Source organism: Phaethon aethereus (assembly GCF_964289735.1).
Source record: "Phaethon aethereus genome assembly, chromosome: 15".
Classification (NCBI taxonomy): domain Eukaryota; kingdom Metazoa; phylum Chordata; class Aves; order Phaethontiformes; family Phaethontidae; genus Phaethon; species Phaethon aethereus.
In genome coordinates this window covers 17,335,464-17,362,483 of record NC_138591.1, presented here as the reverse complement: position 1 = coordinate 17,362,483, position 27,020 = coordinate 17,335,464, and the positions used below count along the sequence as shown (strand labels likewise).

Sequence of the window (27,020 nt, the reverse complement as noted above, 5' to 3'; positions counted from 1 at the left end):
TGCTGCTTCATGGGCGTAAGGCTGATTGCCGCGGCCAGTGAAATCCTGAGCTATGTTTATAGGAACCCACATTGTAATTTGTTAGAGGACCTGGCACTACAGAAAGCAGGAGAACCCCAGAGCAGGTTTCTATTCTGCTGCAATTACACCTAATTAACTAACCTTTAAAATACCCTGAAGGGGGCAGATCTCATTACAGGGAGAAGCAATGGTCAGTTGTTATTTATTTCGCAAGTGGCGGCGCTTATCCAGGACTGCTGCGAGGGAGCTGCTCTCTGAGCCTTTTCGGAAGCTCCGGGAGATCGGCGGGCAGCTCCTGCCTGGTCCACTCTGGTACAGGTCCACCCTCAGCAACACTGGGTGAAGATGCTTTCGGCAACGTGCATCCCTAATCTGGCACCGCCGCGGTTCACCTGCCCTTGCTGTCACTTCAGTCCCGGGGGCTTCAAACACCGCAGGCCCCCCTGCTGTCGGTCTAGTATTTGAAACCGAGAATCAAGACATCTTTCTGAGAAAGAGACAAAGAAAGAGACTCAGCCTGGTTTATGCTCGTCTCTTCCTGCTACAGAGGAAATAATCAAGCTTACTATGTGAGGCAAAAGGGGAAAATGCCTCCCGTGGTTCTCCATCAGCCGGCAAGTATTTAAAGAGCTGGAACGGGAGAGGGATCACCCTCAAACCAAGCGAGAGAAGCCCCAGCAGTTCAACCGCTTCCTTGAAACAAACCGAGGGAGTTCCTCAAGGGGAACAGGCTCCCCTCCTCTCCTACCTTCCCGAGACGGCGATATCCTCACCATTTAACACATCCCCTTGTCTCACAAATCTTCCTATTTACCCGAAAGAAAAGCTGCCCGGCATGTCGTTGACTTTTGATGCACGTCACCTACTCCGGGCAGTTTCTACACCAATCTTGCACGCAGCCGACTTTGACCTTAACCGCGAGTCACGACACTGCTCGCCAGCCTCTCCCAGGGTCTGCGGGCTCTTTCTGCAGGCGCAGGAAATACCAGAGGAGAGAGATGTGAATACATAACGAACAGGAGAGAATTCCCTCCCCAGCAAGCTCTTACTTTTCCTTTTTGGAAGGGGAAGGAAGAAGTCTCCAAGTGAACCAAGAGGAGACCCAAAGCCGATGCAGAGGAGCAAGTCTCCTGCCTCTCCCTCCCAAAGCCACTGCCCGTGTGCCACACGCATCGGGAGGGTACAAAGGAAAAGACTTCCCTTCCAACGCTCAAAATTCAGCAGGAAGAAGAAAGAGAAGCCAGAATATGTTTTAAAGAGCTGGCAGTCAGAAAAGCCCGAGGACCCGGACCCTCCCTGCCCACCCTCACGAGAAACCAGAACAAATCAGCGCATCCAGCCGGACCCTCGGCACATAGCGCGGAGCCGAACTGCAGGCTGTCTTCGCCAGCCCAGATTACCCACATTCAGCAGTTTTGGGGTTTTTTTACCTGCTGGTAGAAATTCCTCTGGTCTGTACTACGTAACAGGCGTGAGTACAGGACCTTTTTGGACCAGCCCTACCAGCTCCAAGGCTTATTTGCCTTATCCAAGGCAGCTGTAACACCTCGATGCTCACCACGGCTTCATGAGCCTTGCTTTGTTGGATTTTTAAGCGTGTTCTCAAATGTCAAGTGTGGCTATTTCCAACCTGTCCATCAATTGTTGTCGCTGAAGCATAAAAATGTATTTAAAGAAGCAACTTCAAGGATGGTTTGGAGACACTGACAGGAACATAAGCTACACTGAAATGGTTTTATCCAAACTTAATTGCGTTTAAGCGTTCCGGATTTCCTGGCTGCTACCTAAATGCTCAAAGGCTTCAGCAGCAACACTCTACTGTAAACATATTCATTTGTTTAATGAAACTTGAAAAGTTCACTTACTCCACCCTCGAACATCGAGGGCTTTGTTTTTAGCTTCTGTTCCTCTAAAGACATGGGAAACCTGTTCTCACCCTTCCAAACACGCAGCTCAGAGGCAGGAGACTGGGATGAAAAAAAAAAAAGACAGACCAAAAACCTTCAGTGCTAGGTTACTTCTTACATAAAACACATGTATTAATGTAGGCTGGAGCCACCCTTGGGGGAAGAGCCAAGCACCACAACCGAAGTCAGCCCGAGCCGGAGGCAGGACGGCTGTGTGCTGCCGGAGCGCAGAACTGGGGCAGAAAGCCTACGTGGGATTTCGGAGCTGATCTGAGCAGACAACAAGTAACTCGAGAAAACATGCCAAAAAATCACATACCGAGTGATATACCAGGTATCTCTGTGACGGGGGCTGTTTGGTTACAGGACAGACTGTCTGGGCGTATAAATCCAGGACTGCAGCTTTTGCTTCCGTTTCCTGCCAACCAGGTCAGAAAGCAGCTCAAAAAAAAAAAAAAAAAAAATCCCATGGCACATGCCAGAATAAATCCTCTCACTAGCTCAGGACTTGCTCACCCTCTCCAAAATCCAATTTACATGCTATAATCTCTAAAACAAGATCATAATAACCAGAAACAGGAGAAACCTATTACGGCCAATGCACAAACAAGCAAACCATGAAAGCAGGGGCCAGAGAGTTGCGTCTCTCAACTTGCAAACCCTGGGAGCTTGGTGAGCACAAGAAGCCTCCCAGGCTGCAGAGGTGAAGCCCAGGTGAGCGTAAGACACGAGCCCGTCCCTGACCAGGCAGCTAAATATTAAGAGAGCCGAGCACGAGACAACGAACTCGCCTTCCCCAGCCAGACTGAGCCTGCCACACTGTCAAAACTAAGTTTATCGTAACGCAAGCAAGCGTGCTTCAGAGACCAGCAAAGCATAAAGACTCCTTTCTTTTTCAGAACTGCTTCAATAAATTATTTCCCTCCTTTTGGCAACCCCTCACGCAGCCTTCAGAAAGGGCTGTTTGTGCAAAGGCAAGTACACAAAGCGGACGTGCCAAGGAGGGGGGAAGCCCAGACGGTTTCTAGGCTCAGAGGTAGATTCTCAAGAAGAAGGGAGACGAGGCTGAGATGCTCGGGAAGCCGAGGACTTCAGGGTGGGATTGTAAGCACCGGGGTTAGAAGCCTCACCACAACAACAAAAAAAAACCACCCAGGACAACGTTAATGCTTCTCCAGCGGCCACCACGTGCCCGGCACACATCAAGTCCTCCGAGCAAGGAGCAGCAAGAGGTCTGGATTTTGCTCCCCATGCTCCAGGGTGGCTTTGCAGGTCTGTGCCGGGCTGGCAGCACAACCTGCCCTTCACAAGGGACCTGCCTCTGGGCTCAGTCCCACCTCTCCTGCCAGCGTCCCTCCTTCACCCGTTACACCTCCGCCACGCCGCCCGTGCCGCCAGCCTGCCTCCACGACAGATCACAGAATCACTAAGGTTGGAAAGGACCTTCAAGATCATCAAGTCCAACCATTAATCCAGCGCCACCATGTCCCCTAAACCATGTCCTGAAGCGCCACATCCACACGTTTTTTGAACACTTCCAGGGATGGCGACTCCACCACCTCCCTGGGCAGCCTGTTCCAATGCCTGACCACTCTCTCGGTGAAGAAATTTTTCCTACTCTCCAATCTAAACCTCCCCTGGCGCAACTTGAGGCCATTTCCTCTTGTCCTGTCGCTGGTTACTTGGGAGAAGAGACCAACCCCCACCTCACCACAACCCCCTTTCAGGTAGTTGTAGAGAGCGATGAGGGCTCCCCTCAGCCTCCTCTTCTCCAGCCTGAACACCCCCAGTTCCCTCAGCTGCTCCTCATCAGACTTGTGCTCCAGACCCCTCCCCAGCTCTGTTGCCCTTCTCTGGACACGCTCCAGCACCTCAACGTCCTTCTTGTAGTGAGGGGCCCAACACTGAACACAGGATTCAAGGTGCAGCCTCACCAGTGCCGAGTCCAGGGGCACGATCCCTGCCCTGCTCCTGCTGGCCACACTAGTGCTCATACAGGCCAGGACGCTGTTGGCCTTCTTGGCCACCCGGGCACACTGCCGGCTCATGTTCAGCCGGCTGTCAACCAGCACCCCCAGGTCCCTTTCCGCCGGGCAGCTCTCCAGCCACTCCTCCCCAAGCCTGTAGCACTGCATGGGGTTGTTGTGGCCAAAGTGCAGGACCCTGCACTTGGCCTTACTAAACCTCATACAGTTGGCCTCTGCCCATCGATCCAGCCTGTCCAGATCCCTCTGCAGAGCCCTCCTACCCTCCAGCAGATCAACACTCCCACCCAACTTGGTGTCATCTGCAAACTTACCGAGGGACCACTCGATCCCCTCATCCAGATCATCTATAAAGATATGAACATGGAGCCTGAAGAGGCACAGCCCAGAATCCAAAAGCAAGCTCCCTGTGGCTCACCAAGGTCTCCCGCATCCCCCTTGGACCTTTCAGGGCAAGAAGCCTCCCACGAGCCTTGCTCTTGCTCTTTGCATCCTTCCGCCGGTGCTCCTGCCAGCACAGGAGCCCCAAGTAGCCAGGAGGGGATTAGCTAGCTGCTGCATCCATTCAGCAGGCAGAAGGGAAAAAAAATTCCACGAGGATATCCAAATTTGACTCCCCGCCCCCAGCTGTAATCTCCTGATGCACACACAGCGAGCGAGACGAAGAACGGCCGCGCCCCTGGAAAAAAATAAGGAATGTGGCCACGCAAAAGGGAGGCAACAGACGCCTGTTAATCCCTCCGCAGCCAAAGGCAGCGGTGAAAACCACGAGGTCCTGACCGGCTTTTAAAGCCAAAATGGAACTGAACATTAATTTTCCCATTCCAAGAATTTCCCTTTCCGCACAGCTACGCTTTCCCCAAGCAGCCCCCGTCTCATCCCGCACTGGCGGCATTTGCGCCCCGTTCCCTGCGCCCCGTCGCAGCAAGCTCTCGCCACGCGTTTCCTGCCCTTGACAGCTTCGGTTCTCTAAAAACTGTTGCTTTAGGCTCCTTTTACCTCCTGCACAATTTGCTCGAGCCGAGTTTCCTACTAGACTCTGGCAAATGGATTTCCCACAAGGCTCTCGGCAGTCGGCTCTGCCAAATCTTGCCAGGTTACACGGCGCCCAGCAGCGGCTCCTCTCCCTTTGGTTTTATTCCTTCTCAGGGGAGAGGAGGAAGCGGGAACAGCCCGGCAAGCTAAAACACCCCTTCCAGAAGCCGCGGTGACTCAAACTGATATAACGCTACTGGTATTTCACCAAGGGATACTATAGCCGAGGGAACAACAGCTCTTTTTCTGCAGAGCTGCAATGCATTATTTAGGGAGAAAAAAAAAACAAACAAACAAAAAAAAAATCAGTAGACTACCAGGCTGTTCACAACATCACCTAATAGAGGGACATTCAGCCGGCAAATGCAGCCCGGCCACCAGCTGCAGCCAACCCTCGTAACGGGGACAGCGGCGCTGCTCTTCCCACGCAGCGCCACGGGGCATCCCCAGCACCCTCACGGTCCCGTGCCGGGACCCACGCAGGCCAACACCAGAACCGGTATCATTTAAGCGAGCACTGAAATTCGCATTAAATACCGCTGTCACCCAACTGCTCGTTTCGGCTAAATTAATCTCCTCAAACACGGTAACACTCCGCGAGCAAATTCAGCAGTTTAATTATCGCTGGTGTTGCTTTCTATTACTACAAGGGTGTTTTACAACATAAGGAGCGGTGCTCGGAGCATGCCGAGCACCAGGCAGCCGGCACCCCTCCTCCCAAGCAGCCTCCACGTGCCTCTCTGCTTTAAGAGAGGTTTTCTGCCTGGAGAGGGGAAAGACCCTGACCCAAATCAGGGCTACAGCAGGCGTCATCCCCGGGACGGTCAGAGCCGTAAGGAAGCCTCACGCCAGCAGCGGCGCGGCCCCGTCCCAGACCCGCAGCTCACCGGGGCTCTCACTCCACTGAGGAAAAACCCCAGCCCAACCCCAAAACCGCGGCAGCGGCGCACCGCGGAAGTAGCTACCGCCACTTACGCCGATTTGCGTTCCGCTTAAACTCACTCGCAGCTGGCTGCTCCCCTGCGGGGCAAACGCCATCCACTCCAGCTTGGCGGTAGCAGCCGTTGGGAGGAAGCCGTCCCCAAGGCTGCCCTTGGTCATGTTTCCTCCTCTTGCCTCCTCCCCACAACCACCACTTACTCTCCGACCTGTACCGACTCCCACGGAGACCCTGCGGAGAAAGGGAAACCTCACCGCGAATCAAAGTTTAGGAGGAAGAGACGATTCCCATCCAACTCGGCGCAACGCCGAAAGCCCGAGCTGGCATTTCCATTGCCCCATTCATCTTGGGGGGCTATTCCTTGGGCTTGGATGTTTTGGCTTCCCAAAAGAAGGTTCATGCCAGGCACCGCTGATACTGCGACCACCCCTACACGTACGGAGGCTGCGCTCCCTTTGAGCCTGTAGGTATTTCCGTATCGCCTTGCTACCAAACAGGAACACACAAAGACACTAAACAGCGATTTTTACACCTCACGAAACCCGTGACGTCTCTCCCACTGTCTTCGGGTCGAGTCCTGCCTCCGCCGGGAAGCCTCCGAGGCGGACCCACGGCTCAGCAGCACCCGTGGCGAGCACCCGCCTCCAGCAGCATCCCACGCGCGCTCTGCCATCGTCACGCGACCCGGCCACGCGTGCCGGCCGCCCTGCCGCCTCCGTCACCCGCGATGCACGGGCCGTCCTCCAGGCAGAAGCATCCTCTTAAAAGTCGGCTGGAAAGGGGAACGAAAGATGCAGTGCTTTTAAAGCGGAAAATGAAAACCGAGAGGAGCTTTGCGGGGGGGATCGCCGGACTTGACCGACTCGGGAAGCACGACCGCCTCGCAGACTTGGGTTCGGCCAGGTAAGCCATCAGCTGTATTGCAGATGTCACAAAAAAGCACCGTCAGGAGAGCGGCCCCGGGGCGGCTGCACGCAGCTCCGTGGACACGCGTTACAGTCCGAGAGGAGGTGGAAAAGCTTTTGGCAGGCGGGAGCGCAGGAGTCATCGAAAGTACAAAACTGCGCAGTTCCCCAAGGACAAATTCGCTACCCGCGTCGGCAGGCACATTTCACAATCTGAACACAGCAGCAAGATCTCACATCGCTACCTAATCCTCTTCATCCCCGCGAGCACGCCTTGTGGCCAAGCGCTCGGCTCGGACCTGATGGGTCGGATGGCATTTTAAGCTTCAAGTTGTCGGAGCTCGGTTTCTGCCCCGTCCCTCACCGGCACCGCGCACTCCGGGTAAAAAGGTGCTTCCAGAGAAGCGCTGCTGCTTCTGCGGAGAAGCTCATCAGAACCAGGCTGGCAGCGCTTTATCCACGATTTCCACGGGTGTTTGAATTTAAGGAAGCGGAAGGCAAGGCTGGCGTTGCTCGCTCCAGGCTTATGTGGAGGAACCAGACCTGTGCCCTACACCAGAAACCCAAGCAGGGTTTTGGAAGGATGGAGCCAGGCAGGAGAAACAGGAGCCAGCACGGGAAAGACACGGACCTGCTGGAGCGGGGCCAGAGGAGGCCCCAGCGATGCTCCGAGGGCTGGAACAGCTCTGCTGGGAGGACAGGCTGGGAGAGCTGGGAGGGCTCAGCCTGGAGCAGAGAAGGCTCCGGGGAGACCTTCCTGCAGCTGCCAGGGCTGAGAGGGGCTGAGGAGAAAGGTGGGGACAGATTTTTTAGCAGGGCCTGTAGCGACAGGACAAGGGGTAACGGCTTTGAACTACAAGAGGGGGGATTTAGACTAGATCTAAGGAAGAAGTTTTTCACGCTGAGGGTGGTAAAGCCCTGGCCCAGGTTGCCCAGGGAGGTGGTGGATGCCCCGTCCCTGGACACATCCCAGGTCAGGCTGGACGGGGCTCTGAGCACCCTGCTCGAGTTGAAGATGTCCCTGCTCGCTGCAGGGGGTTGGACTAGATGGCCTTGAAAGGTCCCTTCCCACCCAAATTGTTCCACGATTTCATGAAATAAGGAAAACCAAACCATGGTCCACCCTCATCCCATTGCCTGTTCCCCCAGGGACCGTACCAGCAGCCTTCTGGCGCTGGGAACACCATGGTCCCGGGGGAGAGGGGAAGTCCGAGGGTGGCCCAGCAGAAGCAGATCACCCTGGCCAAGCAGGGCCGTAGGCTGTGGCTAATGGGAACTCATTTGTTTTGCAAAATCAAAAGCTGGGGGGCGGTGGGGGGAGAAAGTCTCTGAGTTCAAAGTGGATCTCATCAGACAACAAGCAGAAAACGGAAGTCAAAACAAGAATAAAATTGAGAGAAATTACGTAGGCAGTTGCTGTAATGACTATCAACTGCTCCTGTAGAGTTACACGAGGACAGAAGCAACTCTGAAATGCTTTCGAGAGCGTTCAGTTATAAGTGATACCAGGTCAAAACAACTCCGAAAGAGCCGAATCACCGCGTTGTGGCGCGGTATCACACCCCAGTCGGTAATTACGATGACCCCAATCCAATTTTTATTAGGCACAACCTTAGAAAATATCCTGCTCCTGAGAAGGGAGAAAAGCCTCTCCTGAATCCACCTCTATCCTGCAGGGAGCAGCCCGCACACCGTGTGGCAAACGTTAAGCAAAACTTTGGAAGAATTTTTATTGCCTAAAAAACCACCCCAGGAAAAAGCCCTTGCAAGCTTTTTTAACAAATAATTTTTAAAAACCCCCAAACAACCAACAGTGAAAACCTTTAGGTGGGGTCCTTTTTCCCTGATAAGGCTCCTGACCCAGCCTTCAGCAGCGGTCACCCAGTACAAACTGGCCTCACACCTGGGGATTTACTGGGTGCCGCATCCACCCCCCACTTCCCTGGAAATCCCGCGTTCGCTCCCTTGGCCACAGCATTCGCAAACTCTGCAAAGGTGGCACTGATGCTTTTTCTTTCTTCTGGGAAGTAGGGGGAGAAAGCATTTCTTTATCTGCAGAAATGATCCCGAATTCCAGAAGAACACATCTAACTTTAATTACAGATTTGGATAAAAATAAATCCACAGGCCTGCGCAGCAATAGCTGGATTCTCAGTCTGAAGGAGAAAGAAAGAATAAAAAGGCTTCTTAAATAAACTGGTAGCTGGGATAAAATTACCATCGCCGCCCTCCTCCCAGCCACGCAGACAAACCGTGCCTTTGAGTATTCACGGTGCTGCCAGACTTGATCCAGCCCGGATAAGCCATCAAGCCGATTACGGCCACAAATGTGAGTATGAAACATATCCTCAAAAAGATCTGTTTGCGGTACGATACGCTCCTAACCCTTCCCAGCCGCTCCAGGACCGCACGCCTTCAAGAAGCGTAAAGCCAAAAACTTAGCAGGAGAAGCAAAAACCCGGGAGCACAGAAACCATCTCTGTCTTCGGGACGTTTATAAATGAATAAACTTCTTTTGCAAATCCCGTTTTCAGCTAACCGGCAACCACCTCGCCCAAAATACATTACGTGAAATATGTTGGCTTGGCTTGGAAGCTTTTTCCTCTCGGAGGGAGAAAGAAAAACTCCCATCTTCGGGCTCCTGCGGAATAAAATCAATGGTGATAAACCACCCTTTGAGGAGGGAGGGCGGGCGGGCAGACGGAGCGCTGCGGTCTGCTCCCAGCCGAGCCGGCCCGGTATTTGAGGCGAGGAAGGGCTCACGCCTGAACCAGCAAAACGAACGGGGAATTTTGCCATGAATGGTGAAAAACTGGGCCCTTGGTCAAAGCAAGCAAAATACTTCAGACCCGCTCCTCTTCCAACACACGCACATACGCGCGAGCGTGTCCGCAGGCACGCTCAAACCCGTTCCACACAGTCTCACCCCCACCGCAAGCCCAGCTCCGCTCTCAAGAGCGGACCCCGAAGTTAAACAGCGATTAAAACCTCCGAAAGGTACAGCAGTGGCAAGGCAGTTGGAGGCAATTCAAGTTTCCCCTCGCATTTACACGGCCTGCAAATCCACGCAAGATAATTTTAGAAATCTCTTTGGAAGCAAAGCTAGTATTTCCTCTGCTCAAAGGGTGCAAGAACCCTCAAAAAATTAAAAAAACAAAATAAAAAATTGAGGTTTCCTCATGACAGCGATCCAAACTATTAGATTTCACAGGGAAGTGGGAGAAGACTAGAGGGGAATAGGGAGGGTATCCAAGATCAGATGCAATGTCAGCAACTCCGAGAGAGGGCTACGCTGGAGGTAAGAAGCATTTGATCCAGGGTCTGTGCGCAATTCCCAAGGGATCCATCGGAGGTGAGCAGGAAAAGCAAGCCTGGATTCATCGGGGCGGGGAGCCACTAAAAAGCTGTAGTTTGACACTATCCAGACTTCATTCCAGAAGGTAATTGCCAAATCTCGTAGATTCTTCTAGTTAAAAATAAAAATAAATCCCATGACTGCCTGGAGTGACACCTGCTACCCCCAAAATGCAATTTCTTCTGCAGCACCCGGCGCAGGCGGGGCACCTCATTACGAGAGGCTGGAAAGGTGGTGGGAGGTTGGAAAAGCACAACAAACCTGATAAAAAGCTTTAGAAACCGTCAGGCAAGGAAAAATTAAAAGCTGAATATGGAGAGCTCAGCTGAGGATTAGCTGCTGCGGGGGCAGAGGAAGGCTGGTAGTCAAGGACGGATACTTGAAGGGTGTAAAAACGTTAAAGCAAGCGGTACAAAGCACATCGAAATGAAGCTCGAACTGATCATCAAGAGGGGGGGAAAAAAATAAAAGGGCTGAAGGTGTCTGTCAGAACACAGAGGGCAGAGATGCCGTAGAGCATATGAAAATAGGTTAGACAAACTCTGGGACTCCTCTTAATTGAGCAGAGGCGGCGAGACCATGCGGTGCAAGAGGCTTACCCACCTCCAACTGCCTCCTAGATCAAAAAAAAAAAAAAAAAAAAAAAGAAAAAACCCCCACAATGCTGTACAACAGGCAAGACAAATTATGTACCTGCCATTTTAAAAAAAATTGCACAATGGCCTTAGATTCTGCATAACCCACAGAACTGCAAGATACAACCCCCCTCGCTTTACAAAGTGACGTAAAAGTTACGTAAAGTTTGCCTCTACCTCCCGACTCGCTGCCTAGACCAAGCTTAATCCCAGTCTTTGGTACCAGCCAGCGGGAGCCCCTTCTGCTGCTACAGCAGCTCCAAGGGACCAGATCCCCGGTGAAGCGTAGCGATGAAGGGGAGGGAAAGGAGACAATAAAAATAAAACACTTGTTAAAAACTGCCTTACACGCTACTCGTGAGCAGTCCAGAGGTTTTGCACGAAAAGCAAAGCCACCCTCGAGACCTTCCCCCCGCTCCGCCCTTGCTGCATCGCATTTACAAGTCTGCGGAGCGTACAACGGGTCCAGAAGCTTTGCAAGTGGCCCGATAGTCCGCGTTTGACAAACGGCCGCGCGTGACAGATTGCTGGAGGACCGCCGCGTGGCTGCACCTTCTCTGCTCAAGGCTAGCGGTGTCATCCCCAGCTCTGGGACCTCAGCGTCACCCCGTTGCCACACACCTTTTAATACGAAGATACTGGCAATAACCTCTGAAATGATAAAAGTCGACAGGGATTGAGAAGGACAAACCGCCTTTGGCTTTCCAGGCCGTGATCTCTTCTGGTCCATACCAGCACTTCACTGCCAATATCACAACCATAAAGCTCTTTTAAGACAGTCTTCCCATAACCCAGGCTACTTAAAAAAACCCAAACCAACCCTCTACTCCCCCCCTCCCAGTTCTTCTACCCATGGTTTCCATCATGCAGAGAGGAAAAAAAAAAAATCATAATAGACATTCACAACCACGCCATTTTTATGGAATAAATGCCAGTTGTTCTTCTTCCTTTGACATTTAGCTAATGATTGTTTCAGCCAAATAATCTGACAGCACTGAGCTCAGTAGCCCAGAAAAGCCTCTGGTGTTTTACTGAACGCTGAAGACAACACTTGCTGCTCTCCGGCTCCCCAGTACATGCGGTTATACACACTTCCTTAACCCTTCAACCCTCTCTGAAGCCTTGGATAAATCAGCTGGCTGCCACGACTTGCTGTGCTTCAATTTAGCACTTTGTTCCACCACCATCACCACGCCATGCATACCTTCCAGGCGGCCACAAGCACAGGCAGAAGGAGAAGAGGAAGCAGGTACCTCCGACAGCAAGAGGACTGGAATTTGCTCCTCGCCAACTCCCTGCCGATGGCTACGATACCTTCATGAGCCATCAAACCCTGGAACCCCTCCTGCAAGCTTCCCAGTTCCAGTTGCAGTACAAGCTTTGTTTACACCTTGAGGTTTCCTTTTAGTAATCTTAACACCATTTTACCTACCTGGTGACGTTTCACCCGAGCTGGATTTCCATTTTTCCAAAAGACCCCTTTTTGACCCAAGTTACACCCGCTTAAAACAAAATAGATCAAGAAACTTCCCCAGAACTCCTCCCTTTATTATTCCGCACGTCTGCTGGGAGCTTACAGACCCCACCACCAACCTCTTCTTCACGCTCAGCGTGCCTTCCTGCTTTTCCAACCTGCCGGCTCGCAATAAATCCTCTTGCACGCAGAGGCATCACAAACATTACTTTTTTTCCTTCTGGCATGCCTCTGCAAAAGGTACCAGGCTGCATTCCCTGGGGAGCCCATTACCTTGTTGGCTCAGCCGTTGTCACATCAGCCTCACCGCAGCGTTCAGCACTTGCTGTACGGGGAGACAGTTATTCTGCACGCCAAGAGCTGGCTACACAAGTCTCTTTCTGAAGATAAATGTATCTAAAAAAGCGTAACTTAGTCCAGGATGGACAGCATTACTGGTAGCTGTGCTCAGTGGGAAGGAACAAGGACTTTAAAGGGACAGCCAAGGCAAGAAGCCTGCAGACAACCGCTTCTAAACTGGGTCCAAACTTACAGACAGCTTTTAGCAGCACAAAACCTCCCTGGACACCCTGCTTCATTTAGGGGAGACCTTAACAGTTTGCAACGTACTCCTCAGGCCAAGATGTCAAAGCACTTCACAGTCTTATTGTCGCACCTTTGAAGCTGTGGCGCGATTCCCGTGTCAGAATCAAGGCACAAGGCGCTGCACGGGGCCGGAGCGGCAGGTCTGGGCTGAGCCGCAAAAGCTGCCGGCACCAACGAACGCCGGACCCACCTACCACGTCCCCTGCCACGCACACGCGGTCTGCCTGCCCTTATTTCCCACGTACTTGGGCTGCTCCGTACCGAACGCACAGGGAGAGACACGCTGAGGCGAATGGTCCCCTCGTAAGCTCCCACCGTGCCCCAAGACGACGGCTATCGTGCACAGGGTCTGCGAGCCTCCACGGAGCGACTCGCACGCCGACCTGAACGGACCGTCTGCGTCTGCTTTCTCTGCCGGCAACGAGCAACGGGTGGGGGGGACGCGCAGCAGCACAGAGCGCCTGGACCACAGCAGGAAGATGCAAGTCAGAGGCTTGGTGCTGAATAAAAGCTTCTCACACCCAGCGGATGCAGACCATCTCCTAACTCCCACCCCGGTGCCATGACGCTACCTGGTTAATCGCGCAACGAGGCAGTAAGTAATACCATCCGCACACACGCTGCCCCTTACCAGCAACGATCTGACCAAGAAGTTACATATCTCCATTTTATAGAGATGTTTTCTATAAGAAATGCCTCTATTTTATCCTTAAGAAGTGTTTTCACTATGAGGACAGCGATTAAAAAAAACCCTCCTCCGCCAAAGCGCTCCTTCACACATGATGATTTGCTTTGTCATGCCACTTTAATACCTGCACAGCGGCTGCGGCCAGAGAATTAAAGCACATCTCCTGGGTGAGCATGTACAAACTTCATAGCAATACCTGCACGCCTTAAAACATAAACCTATTTTCTTGTTGCAGTGGCAGCGCAGGTCAAGGTACAAAACGTCAACAAATTCGTTTCCATCCCCTGGTACGCTGCTAGAGCTCTCTCCATTTTGGGTTGTACCAGGCAGCTTCAAATTACATCGCATCTGATCTGCTGCAAAGGAAACACAAGCTCACCGTGGAAGGAAGGGAGGAAAAAAAAAAAAAAAAAAAAAAAGCGCGTTCAGGATTGTCAAACCCGTGATAAGCGAGCTACTCCATGCTCGGCGCGGTGCCAGCAAGCCCACGCAGGGACCCTGGGCAGCGAGGGGCTGCCCGAGATCCCGGGATTTCGCTGCTGGTCCCTTGCACACGGGAGCTGCTCAGCCGAATCTGACGGCGTTACCGATGGAGAACAAAGAGAGGGGATGCGGGCTCCCGGCGGCGCAGCCAGGACGCTCCGCTCCCAGCGGGCCGGCACCGGGAAGAGGCGAGATCCAGCTTCGTACGGCTCCCTCCGCACCTCCCGCACCCGCTCCAGCCCGCGGGTGCCCTTCACCCGGGGCGACCCGCAGGCCGGCGCTGCCCCTCGCCGCTGCTAAAAGCTCCTCCGAGGGCCGCCGACACGAGCCGCCCGTCCTCATCGCCCCTTCGCCCCACGGGAGACCGCCGCAGGCCTCGCGTCGGAGGCTGCCCGGCGGCTTCCGCCGACCCCGGCGCCCCGCGGCCGAAGAACCGCCGAGTCGCCCGGCGTCCTGGCGGGCAGCGAGCCCCGCGGACGCGGGCCGGGAAGCGTGGGGCAGGCGCGAGGGGAGGCCCCGGCCTGGCAGGGCCCGGGGAGCCGCCGGCCTCACCTGCTCGGCGCCGTAGGCCGTGGCGAACTGGACGAACTCCTCCACGCGCACGAAGCCGTCGCCGTCGCGGTCCAGGGCGTCGAAGACGGGGCGGAGGCGCGGTTCCTCCTCCGGCCGGGCCGGGGGCTCGGCGGGGCCCTCCAGGGCCGGGCAGCCCCCCTGCTCCGCCGGGGACCACGGCGGCGGCCCCGGGGCGGGCTCGGCGGCCTCAGGTGCCCAGAGGCCCGGCTCCCGCTCCGGCCCCGGCCCGTCCCGCCGCGGTCCCCGAGGGAGCGGGGGCTCGGGCACGGCCGCCGGCCGATGCGGCTCCATTTTCACCGGCGGCGCTCAGCGCCCGCCGCCGCCCGCCCCGCCGCTGCCCGGCGGCCATGCCCCGCGGCCATCACCCCCTCACATGGCGGCCGCCCGGCGGCGGTGCCGGTACCGGTGCGGCGGTGCCGGTGCGGTCCCAGCGGCAGCTCCGCCCGGGCACACGGCTTTGTGCGAGGCGGCGGCGGCCCCGCCCGCCGCACAGCCACCGGGGGCGGCCCCGCCGCCCCGCCCCGCCCGCCCGCCCGGCGGCGGCTCACGAGCGCCGGGGGTCGCGGCTCCTGCCCGCGGCCGGGGCAGCGGCGGGGAGGCGGCGGCGCCGAGAAACAGCCCCGCCGCCGCGCCCGCCCGCCCGCCGCTCCGGGGCAGCCTCGCGGCCACCCGCCCGCGCCGACCCGGTAGCCGCTGCAGTAGCCGGGGCGGTGACGTCACTGGTCTACCCGTGCGGCCCCCCCCGCCCCGAGGCCGCGCGGAGGCCCCGCCCCTTCCCCCGCCCCGGCTCGTGCGCGGCGCCGGGCAGGCGAGGGGGCGCGGGACCACGCTGCGGCGCGCGAGCACGTGCCCCAGGGCCGCGCACCCCCGAGCACCCGGGGGGGCCCCGTGAACCCGGCCCCACGCACGCCACGGCGGGGACACCGAGCACTGGGGGACACCCGTGAACCCGGCCTCACGCACCCCACGGCAGGCAGGAGCCACCGTGCCCCCACACCACCCCTCAGACCCCCACCCTGGGGCCCAGTACCCCCTCGGGGCACAGACCCACAGACTTTGTCCACGTGGCTGCCGACGCTTCCCGCCTGCCCCCACCAAACACCCGCTGTGCCCGGCCTCGGCCGCCACGGCACGACCGGCCACCCTCAGCGTCCACCGCGTGGCGACAGCCGCGGCAGCCCCCCGGCCAAGAGCAGGCGTAAGGGTTAGGTTGCCGGCCACGGGCGAGGGTCCACGGCACGCACACACGCCCCTCGCTCTGCCCGGGGCTGCCCGCACAACCCACCGCCTGACTGTTGCCCTCTTAATGAGTTAATTACTAAGTTGAGAGGAAAAATAAGTTTCCTGCCTGCGCCAGCCCCTGCCCACGCCCACCCAAACGCCGGGCGAGGGCGGCGGCAGCCTTTCCACAAGCTCCAGGGGCTCGGGCTACTCAAAGCCACCCCGTGAACCCAGGCCTGGGGAAAAGCTGCTGAGAAAAACTTAAACACAGCAAAACCCAGCAGAAAGCCGGGGAGAAAGCAAGAAGATGCTGGGGTGGGAATGACGATGCCACCCCTGTGCAGGGCGCGGCTGGGGAGAAACACGAGGATTTCCGTAAAGCAACGCCACGTCCATTATTACAGGCAGGGACAGAGCGTCCCAAACTCGCTTGGTCGTGGTTAAACAAGACACAGATAAATAGGTGCACCCACCCAGAACAAGGGGTGCAGGTCGGAGAGAAGGCTGCAGCTGGGCAGTTAGGACCAACAGCCACCACGCAAGTACCTTCTCCAGGAGAAAACACTTGTCCCGTTAGCTGGGAAGAGGACAAAGGACTTAGCAAAGGACGATGCCCAGACCCCAATCCAAGAACCACATCCCCACCCCCTCGGGGGGCTTCCTAAAGCTCTTGCCGTTGCCACTGCCAGCTCCCGAGAGGACAGGGAGCACAAGCAAACCTCCCGAGCTCCCAGCACTCAGAGGCTGCAGGATCAACGCCCCGCGCAGGCGAGCGGATGAGAAGTGTTGCAGCTCAGGGTGGAAGTTCTTTATTCGTGGCCTGGAGGAAGGAGCAAAACCTGGCAAGCCTACAATCAAGTAGGAAATGCAATCAAGTAGGAAAACAAGCTCCACGAAATTCAGGATAAGCTTAAAAATTGCCGTCAGCAGCAGGAGGCTGCTGCTCACGCACGGTGCGTGGCCCCGGGCCGCCGGCACCGGGGATGTGTTTGGCTCCAGCAGCCCAGCGCAGACCCGGTGCGGCCCCTGCAGCTCGTCAGCTCAGTGCCCTGCTCGGGAGGGCCCGAATTTCAGCGAATCATTGATTTACCCTCAGCTGTAGTGTCTGTACGAAGCAAGGAGACAGCATGAGACTGGCGCGACAGACAGATGGGTGCCGGACAGACAACTGGACATCTCGGGCTCCCAACAGATAACGAGCTACGGTCCACAGCACCAGCTGTGGTGGGGTGTGACCTCACACCACCCCTGCTCCTGGGAGAGGGACATCCCAGCTGCATCCCCATCAGCCCCCAGGGACCACTGCCCCATCCAGGGCCCCCTCAAGGGGACAGGCCCAATTCCCCCTGCCAGGGGCCAGCCTGGTCCTTCTGTCCCCTCCAAGAGCTGCCAGCTTCTGCTGCCAAGCCAGAGCAGCCCCCGGCACAAAGGCTGATCTCGACCTCAGACGGGCTGAACTACTCCCCCCCTCCCAAAAAGGGAGCTGCTGTGGGGGTCTTGGGCAGCTCTCAGGCTGAGATGGGGGAGAGGGGAGGAAGAGGAGGGATATCCATGGGTGGCAGTGCCTGGGACTCGGGAAAGGCCAGGAGAGCAGCTCAGCGGGAGACACAAACGGACAGTGAGCATCACAGCCTGCACACCCCGCGCCATCCCCGCGCCCTCAGCCACAACAGCTCAGAAGTAACGGCACAGAATGGGGGTGGGCTTGCTCCCCACCCAGCACCCCCTCCCCCAGGCGGACGCAGCATCGCCAGCGTCACCACCACCAGTCGCTGATCAGAGGCGGCAGCTATCGGCTCCGACTCGGGGAGACGTCACCCCGAGATGTCCCAGAGCAGCAGCGTTCGGTTACGTTTCTGTCCATCGGTCAATCCCAGGCTGTCCATCATTGATTTTTGTTTGCTCCTGCAGCCCAGAAATCTGCAAGACAGCACGGAGGTGGGTACGCAGTCCTGCCTGGGCCTGCCCTGCTCATGGAGGCTGCCAGGCAGGACCCAAGCAGGGGGAGAGGGGAAGCAAGGAGACCCCTCTCCCAGAAAGCGCCAGGCCACAGTACACCAGGCGCCAGCTTCCTCCCCACCTCCACAGACATACGCGGCCAGCACGAGTCCCACGTGCCGTTCAACCGCAACGCAAGACGCGCTGCAGTAACTCATGCAAGGAAGAAAGGGGAGGCAGAGGCCGTCAGGACTCCCTGTGCCCAGTCCTGCTGGTGGGGCACAGAAAAGGGGCATCACGAAGCGTCAGGGGACACTCGGAGGTGTCCAGACAAGCATCTTCCAGCAGGAATGCCAAGCGACACCACGTCAACTGCAGGCTCAGAGCAAAACCCCAGCAAGTTCTCCTGCCCTTCCCAAGTCAACCCTAGGACTGTCCAGGAGGACTCGGAGATGTTTCCCAGGTTGCTCTGTGCCTGCTCTGACAACAGCATGGGGGGTGACCCTGCTCCACCTTCCCAAAAGCAGAGGAAGGTTTGAGAACAGGCATTGCCAAGTCAAGACCTAGGCCGGCTGCCCTCACCCAGAGACCCTGACACCCCGCATCTGCCCCTTCTTAAGAGAGGATGTGCCACGCAGCTGCCTCAGGAGGGGCGGAGCCTGGTATGAGATGACCAAGGCACCTGAAGAAGGTAATTCCGTACCCACTGCCACGGCAGCCATGCCCCTGTACCATGGGGCAACAGGGTTTCTGACACGAGCCCTGCTCTAATCCCACAGAGGGGGAAATGCACGTCACCTAGAGTTTAGCAGAGGATGAAGCAATACCCAGCAAGGCGGGGAAGTTGTTGGCAGAGGTCAGCCAGCTCCCACCATCCACGACCAGGGTGGTGCCCGTCACGTAGGAGGAGAGGGGGCTCGCCAGGTACAGCGTGCTGTGGGCTATCTCCGTCTTGTTCCCTGCGCGCTGGAGGGGGATCATGTCAAATTGGCTTGCTTCCTCGGCAAATCTCCCACCTAAGAGTGGTAGAAGAAAGTCAGCTAGGACCATGGGACCATCTCCCCACCACGACTGCCTGCCAGACACTGCAACACTGCTTGCACGGGGCTTGCCAAGAGCCCCAGGGAACCGACATGAGATCCTGGCACAGCCCTGGGGACAGCCCCAGGGACAAAGGCCTGAGAAGAGAGTTAAATAAGGGGAGCTCAAGCCCAGCAGTGGGATTTGTACTGCAGCAGTGAGTTCAAGACGGGAACTCAGAGAGGTTTCCCAGCCTCCAGGGCTGAGCCAGCGCCCCGCTGAACAGACTGCAAGAGCTAAATCATCAGGCAAGGCAGCTGGCCAGGCTGAGCTCTGAGGAAGCATGTTACGTCATGGTGTCAGAGAGCACAAAAAGCTGCCACTTGACAGAGAGAAAAAAAAAAATCAGTGCCCTACGAGGTACAGAGGATGCGGGAAGGGCTGCTCCCCCAAAAAGACGTGCCAGCTGAGTCACAGGACAGACATGCCCAGGAGCAACGGCCCCGGCTGCATCACATGCCCCACAGGCTGCATGGCACTGGTGGTCCGTCACAGCCCCAGACAGGCACCAACGAGCCACCACCGAGGCAGACAGGAGCCCCAAGTTGCCTTACCCAGCCGCCGGTAGCCCTCGGTGCCTGTAATGGGGCCCGGTGCCAAGCTGTTCACTCGGATGTTGTTGGGTCCCCACTCCACAGCAAGGTGACGGGTCATGGCATCTGGGAAGGGATTACAACAGGAATGAGAAATGGAAAGCAGAGCCATTTCAGCAACTTTTGGGGGAGGGCAAAAAGCCACAGGAGACTCTGGCCAAGAGCAAAGGGCCCTAGAAGAGCCTCATCCCAAACCCAGGCACGTAATAACCACACCAATTCATATTCACCTCTCCCAAGAACATCTTCCCATCCCAACATTTGGGAAGAACGGGCTTCCTTACTGGCCCCATACAGCTCACGGAGCCCCAGCAAGGAGCGTTTAGGTACCTATGGCAGCCTTAGCAGTACCAGCATGCACCTGGAGGGCCTGCCCTCGGTAGCTCAGGGTTGCCGTGATGTTAACAATGACCCCACCGTGGTCCTGGGAAAGGAAAGGAGACATGTAGTTAGGCAGGGAGCAGCACGAGAGGTCACGTGGGCGAGCGGTGGGACAAGAGAGCTGGGCTAGGAGGGACGGTCATCCAGGGCTAGGGAACAGGCAGGATTCCCAGTTCCTGCACAGGGACTGCCATCCCTGAGGGAACGGACCGGATCTGAGCAGGGTGGGTGCGTGGCAGAGGCTCGGCAGCACAGCCCTGGGCAAATGGTTGCTGTGTTGCCTTCTGCTCTCCATACTTCCATGAATTTCTCAGGAGCAAAGTGTGGTTTGTTTGACGCTAATCCCCTGCCTACCAGGAGCCTCTCCACCGAGTCCTCTGGCTCTGGTTCCACTTACCCGGAAATATTTCTCAAAAAGGACTTTGGAGGTGTTGAAGGTGCCAATGGTGTCGATATCTATCACTGTCTTGAAGGCGTTGAAGGACAGGGCACTGGCTGGGCACAGAAAGTTTCCTGCAGCACCTGAAGAACAAACAGCCAGAAGCACAGTCAGGATGGGGCCAGGAGAGACCAGGCAGGTTCAGGGCACTTCTGCGAGAGGGACGGTGAGCGATACCGTCTGGGTAGACTGGGGAGCATGTGGAGATGGCCCTGATAAGGGGATGAACAGCCTGTGGCTCTGGGTGCCCAGCAGCACGGCCAGCCTGAGGGCAGGAGGGTGCTGGTGTAGCGAGAGCAGGGATGATCGTATGGCCACACATTAAGAACAGGTCTTTGTTTCCTCTGAGCCCAGCCCCTCTGTGCTCCCAGGGGCTGCCCAGATGCTCCCAGGACAAAGCAGCATAAGTCAGACACCAGGCAAATACAACCACCATGCAGGCAAACGCCCTTCCTAGCAAGGAGTCTGTACCAAATCCTCCCCCTGCCCACTCCAGCAGCTCACCATTAACGAGGATGTCAATCCGCTTGAACTCTTTCAGTGCCTCATCCACTGCTGCCACAATGGTTTGGGGCTGCCTGACATCTACAGACAGAGGCAGGCACTGCTGGCCTGTGGCTGCCACCAGCTTTTTCGAGGCCTGCAAATAAAGAAAAAAAGAGACTTGAGATTCTTTCTGGGACTCCCTCCTTCAGCAACAGTTAGACCCAGACTTTGTAACAGGCGAGCAAGAAGTCAGGCAGGAGCCACAACCCTGTCGGCACACAGCAAACACTCTGGGCTGAGGGACATGCCTAAACACCGCCAGCTTCAGCCCAGCAGCACCCTGCAGCTAAAGCCCTGGGGTAGCCAGAGAAAGCTCCTGCATGTCGTGTCCCAACCGAACGCCAGGCTGGCCCTGAGGCCACAACTCACTAAGCCCAGTTATCTCCACGTCCTGCGGTCGACACAGCACAGCCCAAGCAACATCTCAGCAGGGCAAGTACAAAGGTTGGACCCCCACAAGGCATTTTTGCCATGAGCTCAGTCATAATTAACTTTTAGATCCAAAAACCTGTCAGTAGGCCAAAGGGCAAATGCAGCCCAGGAGTTGCCAGGGTCTCTGGCCACGAGGAAGAGCGGGCCAGCTCTGCGGCTCAGCATCCGCCACAACCCACTCCCGAGGTGCTCACTAAGAACATGACTCCCCCCAGCAAATTAAGCACAGGGGATGCGCAAACTCAGCAGTGACCCTGCACAACACCCAGCAACACTCCACACTCCTGCTTGGGCTCGTCGGGCCCTCCTGTGAGAAGCTTTTGAGCCCCAGCTAGCACACATGTACACCGACCATCAAGAGCCTGGGCAAGCAGTCCCTGCGTACTAAGAAGGCTCCAGTTCCTGAGGATTAAAAAGCTGCTGAGCTTTGCAGCTTGTTTTCTGGCATGTGAGCCCGGGGTTATGCGAAATGACAACACTAACCACCTCCGGGAGGCAGCTGGGTCATGCCAGCTTACTCGCCAGCATTGATTTTGATCTTTATTCTATTTCAGTGAAGTCTACACACAGCTACCGCAAAGCCCTCTCACGGCCGCTTCCAGCCTGAGACGGCAGCACGAGCCACGGTGAGAAACGGAAACCATGACCAGGCAAACTCCAGCTCCAAGTCTGGCACGCGGGGGTGGGTATTTGCTCTGCCCAGCCACCCACAGGGTAGCTAGACTAAAACAGCTTCTTCACCACTGCTTTCCAGACCTACATCCTCCCCTCTGTCTCAAAACGCAAGATAACTGAGATTTTGGGGCTCGGCATACCCACCTCAACCCACCTAACCCTTGAACAAGGGGGTCTTGCCCTACTTGAAGCTGAGATTTAAGTTTGACCTTGGGCTCTGCCACTTCCCGGTTGACAAACCTTCCCCGCAGCTTGTTTCTTTCTGTCTCATCAACAAAAAGGCACCGTGATACCTGGAACAGATCCCCCCAAAGCTGGAGGGGGAAGGTAGCAAGTTCCACCGTTAACTAAGCTCTACTATGAGGTGCGGTGGGTGCAGCCCACCCTAAACCCACACCTATCACCACTGCCTGCTGGTGCTGAAGCACTTTCAGCCAGAAGACAGGGCAGCACTGGTAAGCCATTTCTCCTGTTACACTACTCCCAGGGTTCCCAGCTCCACCCAAAGGAGAGGGCAGAAGGATTTCCCGGTGTTCACAGCTCTCCCTTCTGCCTGCCTGTCATGCCGGAGCCCCCAGACTCACCTCCGACACTCGCTGCAGGTTCCGGCTTGCAATGACCGTCCGGCAGCCATGCCTGCAAAGAAGGGGCTAGTGAGAAGGACCACACAGTGCTGGCTCCTCACAGTCAGCTCAGACCTCCAGGGATTACCTGGAGTTCGGCCGGTGTGCGGCAGGAGGTGGCACAACGCCCTTGGAGGCACTGCTGCTCCTCCAGGCCCACAAGACTCAACGAGGGGGAGAGTGCCAGCGCACAAGAGACCCATCCCAGCCAGGTGACAGGGCCAGCCCCTGCCTCCCACACCCCCAGCAGCCACCGGAGCCCGCAGCAGGCAGGGCTGCCCACATCTCCCACCCACAGCTCTCAGGAGGCCTCTGTTGCCTGCGGCTTCGCACCTCACCTCTTCAGACCCCGTTGCCACAGCCGCCTCAAGGGAAGGGAATTTTTGCGCCGTCCGTCCCACTGGCGCCCAAGGAGGCTGGGCAACCTCCCCCCCCCCCCCCCCCCCCCCCGCCCCCGGCACTGCCGCCACCCCGGGCCGCAGCCCCGCCGGGCTCCCGCACCTCATGAAGATCTCGGCGATGCGGAAGCCGATGCCCGAGCCGCCGCCGGTGATGAACGCCACCTGGCCCCTGCGGGAACAAAGGGACAATCAGAGCCAAGCGCCAGGCACGGCCCCCGAGGGGGGGGGGGAGCACAGGCCGCGGGCAGGAGAGGCCGTGCCCCCCCGAGCTGAGGCCCCAGGGCGGGCCGGAACCCTCAACTCCCCGACACGCACGTCAGGATGTCGGGGCTGAAGAGGTGGCGGTACTCGCGGAGGCAGTCGTCCGTGTCCACGTCCGGCGGCGGCCGGGAAGCCCCTGCGGCCTCCGCCATGGCGGCGCGAACTGCCGCCGGCACCGGGACCCGCTTACTGCCGCGCCGCAGAGCACGCCGGGACAGCGCGCCGCAGAGCACGCCGGGAGATGTAGTCCTCGCCGGGAACCCGCTCGCTCTGCGCAGGCGCAGGCGTCGGCAGGCGTTGCCTGGCAACGGCGCGGGGCTGGAGCGGCGTCCCACAGTGCCGCCCAGTGTCCCCAGCGACGTACTGGTGTGCCCATGGCATCCCGGCGACAACCGGCCCTCCCGCTGACGGCCCGGTGTCCCGGCAGAGCCCCTTGCCAGCCCAGAGCCCCCCGGCCTCTGCCAGTGACCTGCAGAGCCTCCTGCCGCCCCCGGGGGCAGCCCAGTACCCGCCAGTGCTCCCCAGAGCTTCCCAGTACTGCCCCAGTGACCCTCAAGGACAGCTCAGAGCTTCCCAGTACCCCCCAGAGCTTCCTACTATTGTCCCAGTGCCCCCCAAGGACAGCCCAATGCCTCCCAGAACTTGCCAGTGCTGCCCCAGTGCTCCCCAAGGACAGCCCAGTGCCTCACAGAACTTCCCAGTGCCCCCCAGAGCTTCCCAGTACTGACCCAGTACCCCCCAAGAACAACCTAGTGACTCCCAAAGCTTCCCAGTGCTGCCCAGTGCTTCCCAGTGCCTCCCCAAGGACATTCCGGTGCCTCCCAGAGCTTCCCAGTGTCCTCTGAGGGCATTCCAGTGCCTTCCTGAGGTTCCCAGTAGCTCCCCAGTGCCCCCCAGAACTTCCCAGTACTGCCCTAGTGCCCCTCAGAGGCAGCCCAGTGCCCCCCAAGGGCAGCTCAGTGCTTCCCAGTGCCTCCCAGTACTGCCCCAGTGCCCCTGCCAAGGACATTCCAGTGCCTCCCAGAGCTTCCAAGTACTGAATGCCCTCTGTGGCCCAGTGCCTCCCCAGGCTTCCCAGTACCTCCCCAGTGTCCACTGAGGACATTCCAGTGCCCCCCAGAGCTTCCCAGTACTGCCCCAGCACCCCTCAAGGACAGCCCAGTGCCTCTCAGAGCTTCCCAGTGCCCACCAAGGACAGCCCAGTACCTCCCTGGTAGCCCCTAAGGACAGCTCAGTGGCTCCTAGTACTGCCCCAGTGACCCCCAAGGACAGCCCAGTGCCTCCCAGAGCTTCCCAGTACTGCCCCAGTGCCCCTCAGGGACAGCCCAGTACCTCCCCAGTGCCCCAGGGACAGCCCAGTGTCTCCCAGGGCTTTCCAGTAGTGTCCCAGTGCCCCTCAGGGAGAGCCCAGTGCCTCCCAGAGCTTCCCAGTATCGCCCCATTGCCCCCCACAGACAGCCCAGTGCTTCCCAGTACTGCCCTAGTGCCCCTCAAAGACACCCCAGCACTTCCCAGAGCATCCCAGTCCCTCCCAGAACCACCACAGTGCCCTCCCAAGGACATTCCAGTGCCTCCCAGAGCTTCCCAGTACCACCCCAGTGACCTCTAGGGACATTCCAGTACCCTCTATGCTCCCCAGTACTACCCCAGTGCCCCCCAGAGCCCCCCAGCAGTGTCCAAGCAAGTAGACTGGAGTCACGGCTGGAGGCACTGGGGTGTATTGGGGGGCCGGGGGGGGGGGTCCCCCCTGGGCCGAGGGTCGGTTTGGCCGGGGCCGCCCTAGGGCCCGTAGGTGTAGTCCCGGTCTCCGCTCTCCCAGTCCACCAGCTCGTCCCGCTGGAACCAGAAGCCGATCTCCCTCCGGGCCGTCTCCACCGAGTCGCTGGCGTGGACCACGTTCCTGCGCGGCGACGGGGGCGGTGCCGTGGCCGTGGGGTCCCGCCGCCGGCCCCGCCGCCCGCCCGGCCCCCCTACCTGCTGACGTGCATGCTGAAGTCCCCGCGGATGGTGCCCGCGGCCGCCGTCGCCGAGTCCGTGTCCCCCACCATGGCCCGCGTGGACCTGACCACGTTGTAGCCCTCCCACACCTGCGGGACAGGGGACACCTGAGCCCCCCCAGGCCCCCCTGGGACCCCCGAACCCCACGTCCCAGCCCCTCACCATGGCCACCAGTGGCCCCGAGGTCATGTAGGCGAGGAGCGCAGGGTAGAAGGGCTTCTGCCGCAGCTGCTGGTAGTGTTTGTCCAGGAGACCCTGGTCCGCCTGACGGCAGCGCGGGGTGACGGCGGGGACACCCGGCCAGTGCCCGCCACTGACACCCCTCTCTCGGCACACCCTTGAGCCGGCTGTGGGGCACGGAGCCCCCCAGGGGCACAGGCGACAGCTCGGCAGGGATGGGTACCTGGAGCAGCTTCATGGCCACCAGCTTGAAGCCGCGCTGCTCGAAGCGCTGGATGACGCACCCCACCAGCCGCCGCTGCACCGCGTCCGGCTTCACCAACACCAGCGTCTTCTCCTGCAGCTCCGGGGGGGCTGCGCGGGGACGGAGGGGCCATCGTCACCACCGGGCGTGGGACACGAGCACCGGTGGCGGCAGCGGGATCCCAAGCTCCTCCCGGGGCACCGCGAGTTGCTGCCGGTCGCAGTGGGGAGCGGCTGCCGTGGGGTGAACGCGTCCCGGCGCCGCGTGCCCCGCAGGGACCCAAGGGACGTGCTGCAGAGCCCTGGCGGGTGTTGGGGACACGTCTGTGGCTGGGAAACACCCTTTAGCCCAGCGTGGGACGGGGTGGCTCTGGTTTTGGCCGAGCGCACCGTACTGCTGCGTCCCGATGCCGCGGCTGCCGGGACCATGGCTCCTGCCTGGCCTCGGGTGCTTCCCCCTGCCCGCAGGCAGCCGGGCACCAGCACGGCACAAAATGGGTGCCCGGTCGCAGCCCTCCATGGGTGAAGAGCAAAATCGAGCACCGGGGGACAGCAGGATCCAGCACCACCGTCACCCGTGGGACAGCCAGGTCTGGCATTGCCACCACACTCGCCCCCGCCGCTGGCCCTGCTGGAACCGCGCTGGCGGGAGGGGACAGCAATTCCCCGAGGGACAGTGTGTCCCGTCCGCCTAAGGGGCAGAGGGGACAGGAGGGAGAGGAACGGAGAGAGAATACCAAGCCAGGGTATTTCACTGCCAGCCCCACACTTTGGGGTCATGCCCAGGGCTGTGAGGTGGGGCCGGCGCCAGTGTGGGCAGACTCCATGATTTCACCCGCTTTTCTGGGTGTCGCTGGAGGCGTCCCGGCTCTACCAGGGTCCCAGCACCGAGATGGCAGGAGGGTCACCCCATCCCAGCCCTGGGGACACCAAACCCCTCGGGACAGTGCCAGAGGAGCCACCGGCTCCAGCCTCTGCCCATCCCGGCGTGTGGAGACCCTGGCACTGACCCTCACCACAAAGTGAAGGACCCTGTGAGGGACACCCCACCTGGGGGCGGCTGGGGGACCGGCGGCACTGGGAGTGTATGGGGCAGTGGGCACCATGGGAGCAGGATGGGGGACAGGAGCCCCAGGAGGCAGGATGGGCAAGGGACCGAGGGCAGGACAGGGATGGGGACCGGGTCCCCAGGGGCAGGGACAAGGGTGGGGACGGGGTCCCCAGAGGCAGGAAAGGGATGGGGTCCCCAGGGGAAGGAAAGGGATGGGGTCCCCAGAGGCGGGACAAGGGTGGGGACGGGGTCCCCAGGGGCGGGACGGGGCCATGTCTCACCGGAGCCGTAGCAGCGGAGCCCGGGGGGGCGGCTCAGGCCCGGCCGCCCCCGCAGCAGGCTCCGGGCCAGGCAGCGCCCCAGGGAGCCCAT

At 58.5% G+C, this 27,020-nt stretch overlaps 3 protein-coding genes across 4 annotated transcripts in view; all 3 read right to left on the bottom strand.

Annotated features, from left to right (window-relative positions):
* Positions 1–14,877, bottom strand: part of RAB11FIP3 (RAB11 family interacting protein 3) — a gene marked incomplete at both ends in the record, with an annotated part of 72,760 nt that extends 57,883 nt beyond the window's left edge. The window contains one exon of the mRNA XM_082006838.1: positions 14,566–14,877. Within this exon, the coding sequence (XP_081862964.1) occupies positions 14,566–14,877 (312 nt within the window). The remainder of the gene's footprint in view (positions 1–14,565) is intronic.
* Positions 14,878–17,692: 2,815 nt separating this feature from the next.
* DECR2 (2,4-dienoyl-CoA reductase 2) lies at positions 17,693–23,559 on the bottom strand (the record flags this gene model as incomplete). 2 transcript variants are annotated; one of them, XM_082006710.1, is made up of 10 exons in its annotated part: positions 17,693–17,727; positions 17,888–18,016; positions 18,573–18,761; positions 19,380–19,484; positions 19,749–19,842; positions 20,197–20,321; positions 20,743–20,878; positions 22,476–22,527; positions 23,016–23,084; positions 23,231–23,559. In XM_082006710.1, 10 exons carry the CDS (start codon positions 23,326–23,328, stop codon positions 17,693–17,695), a joined length of 1,032 nt encoding a protein of 343 aa, XP_081862836.1. The 2 variants fall into 2 exon arrangements, with proteins under 2 accessions (XP_081862836.1, XP_081862835.1); XM_082006709.1 differs by lacking the exon at positions 17,888–18,016 and having other exon boundaries at positions 23,231–23,328.
* Positions 23,560–24,924: 1,365 nt separating this feature from the next.
* LOC309410312 (nucleoside diphosphate kinase, mitochondrial) lies at positions 24,925–27,020 on the bottom strand (the record flags this gene model as incomplete). The annotated part of the gene is made up of 5 exons (XM_082006688.1): positions 24,925–25,076; positions 25,151–25,263; positions 25,337–25,438; positions 25,578–25,708; positions 26,930–27,020. 5 exons carry the CDS (start codon positions 27,018–27,020, stop codon positions 24,956–24,958), a joined length of 558 nt encoding a protein of 185 aa, XP_081862814.1. The 3' UTR covers positions 24,925–24,955.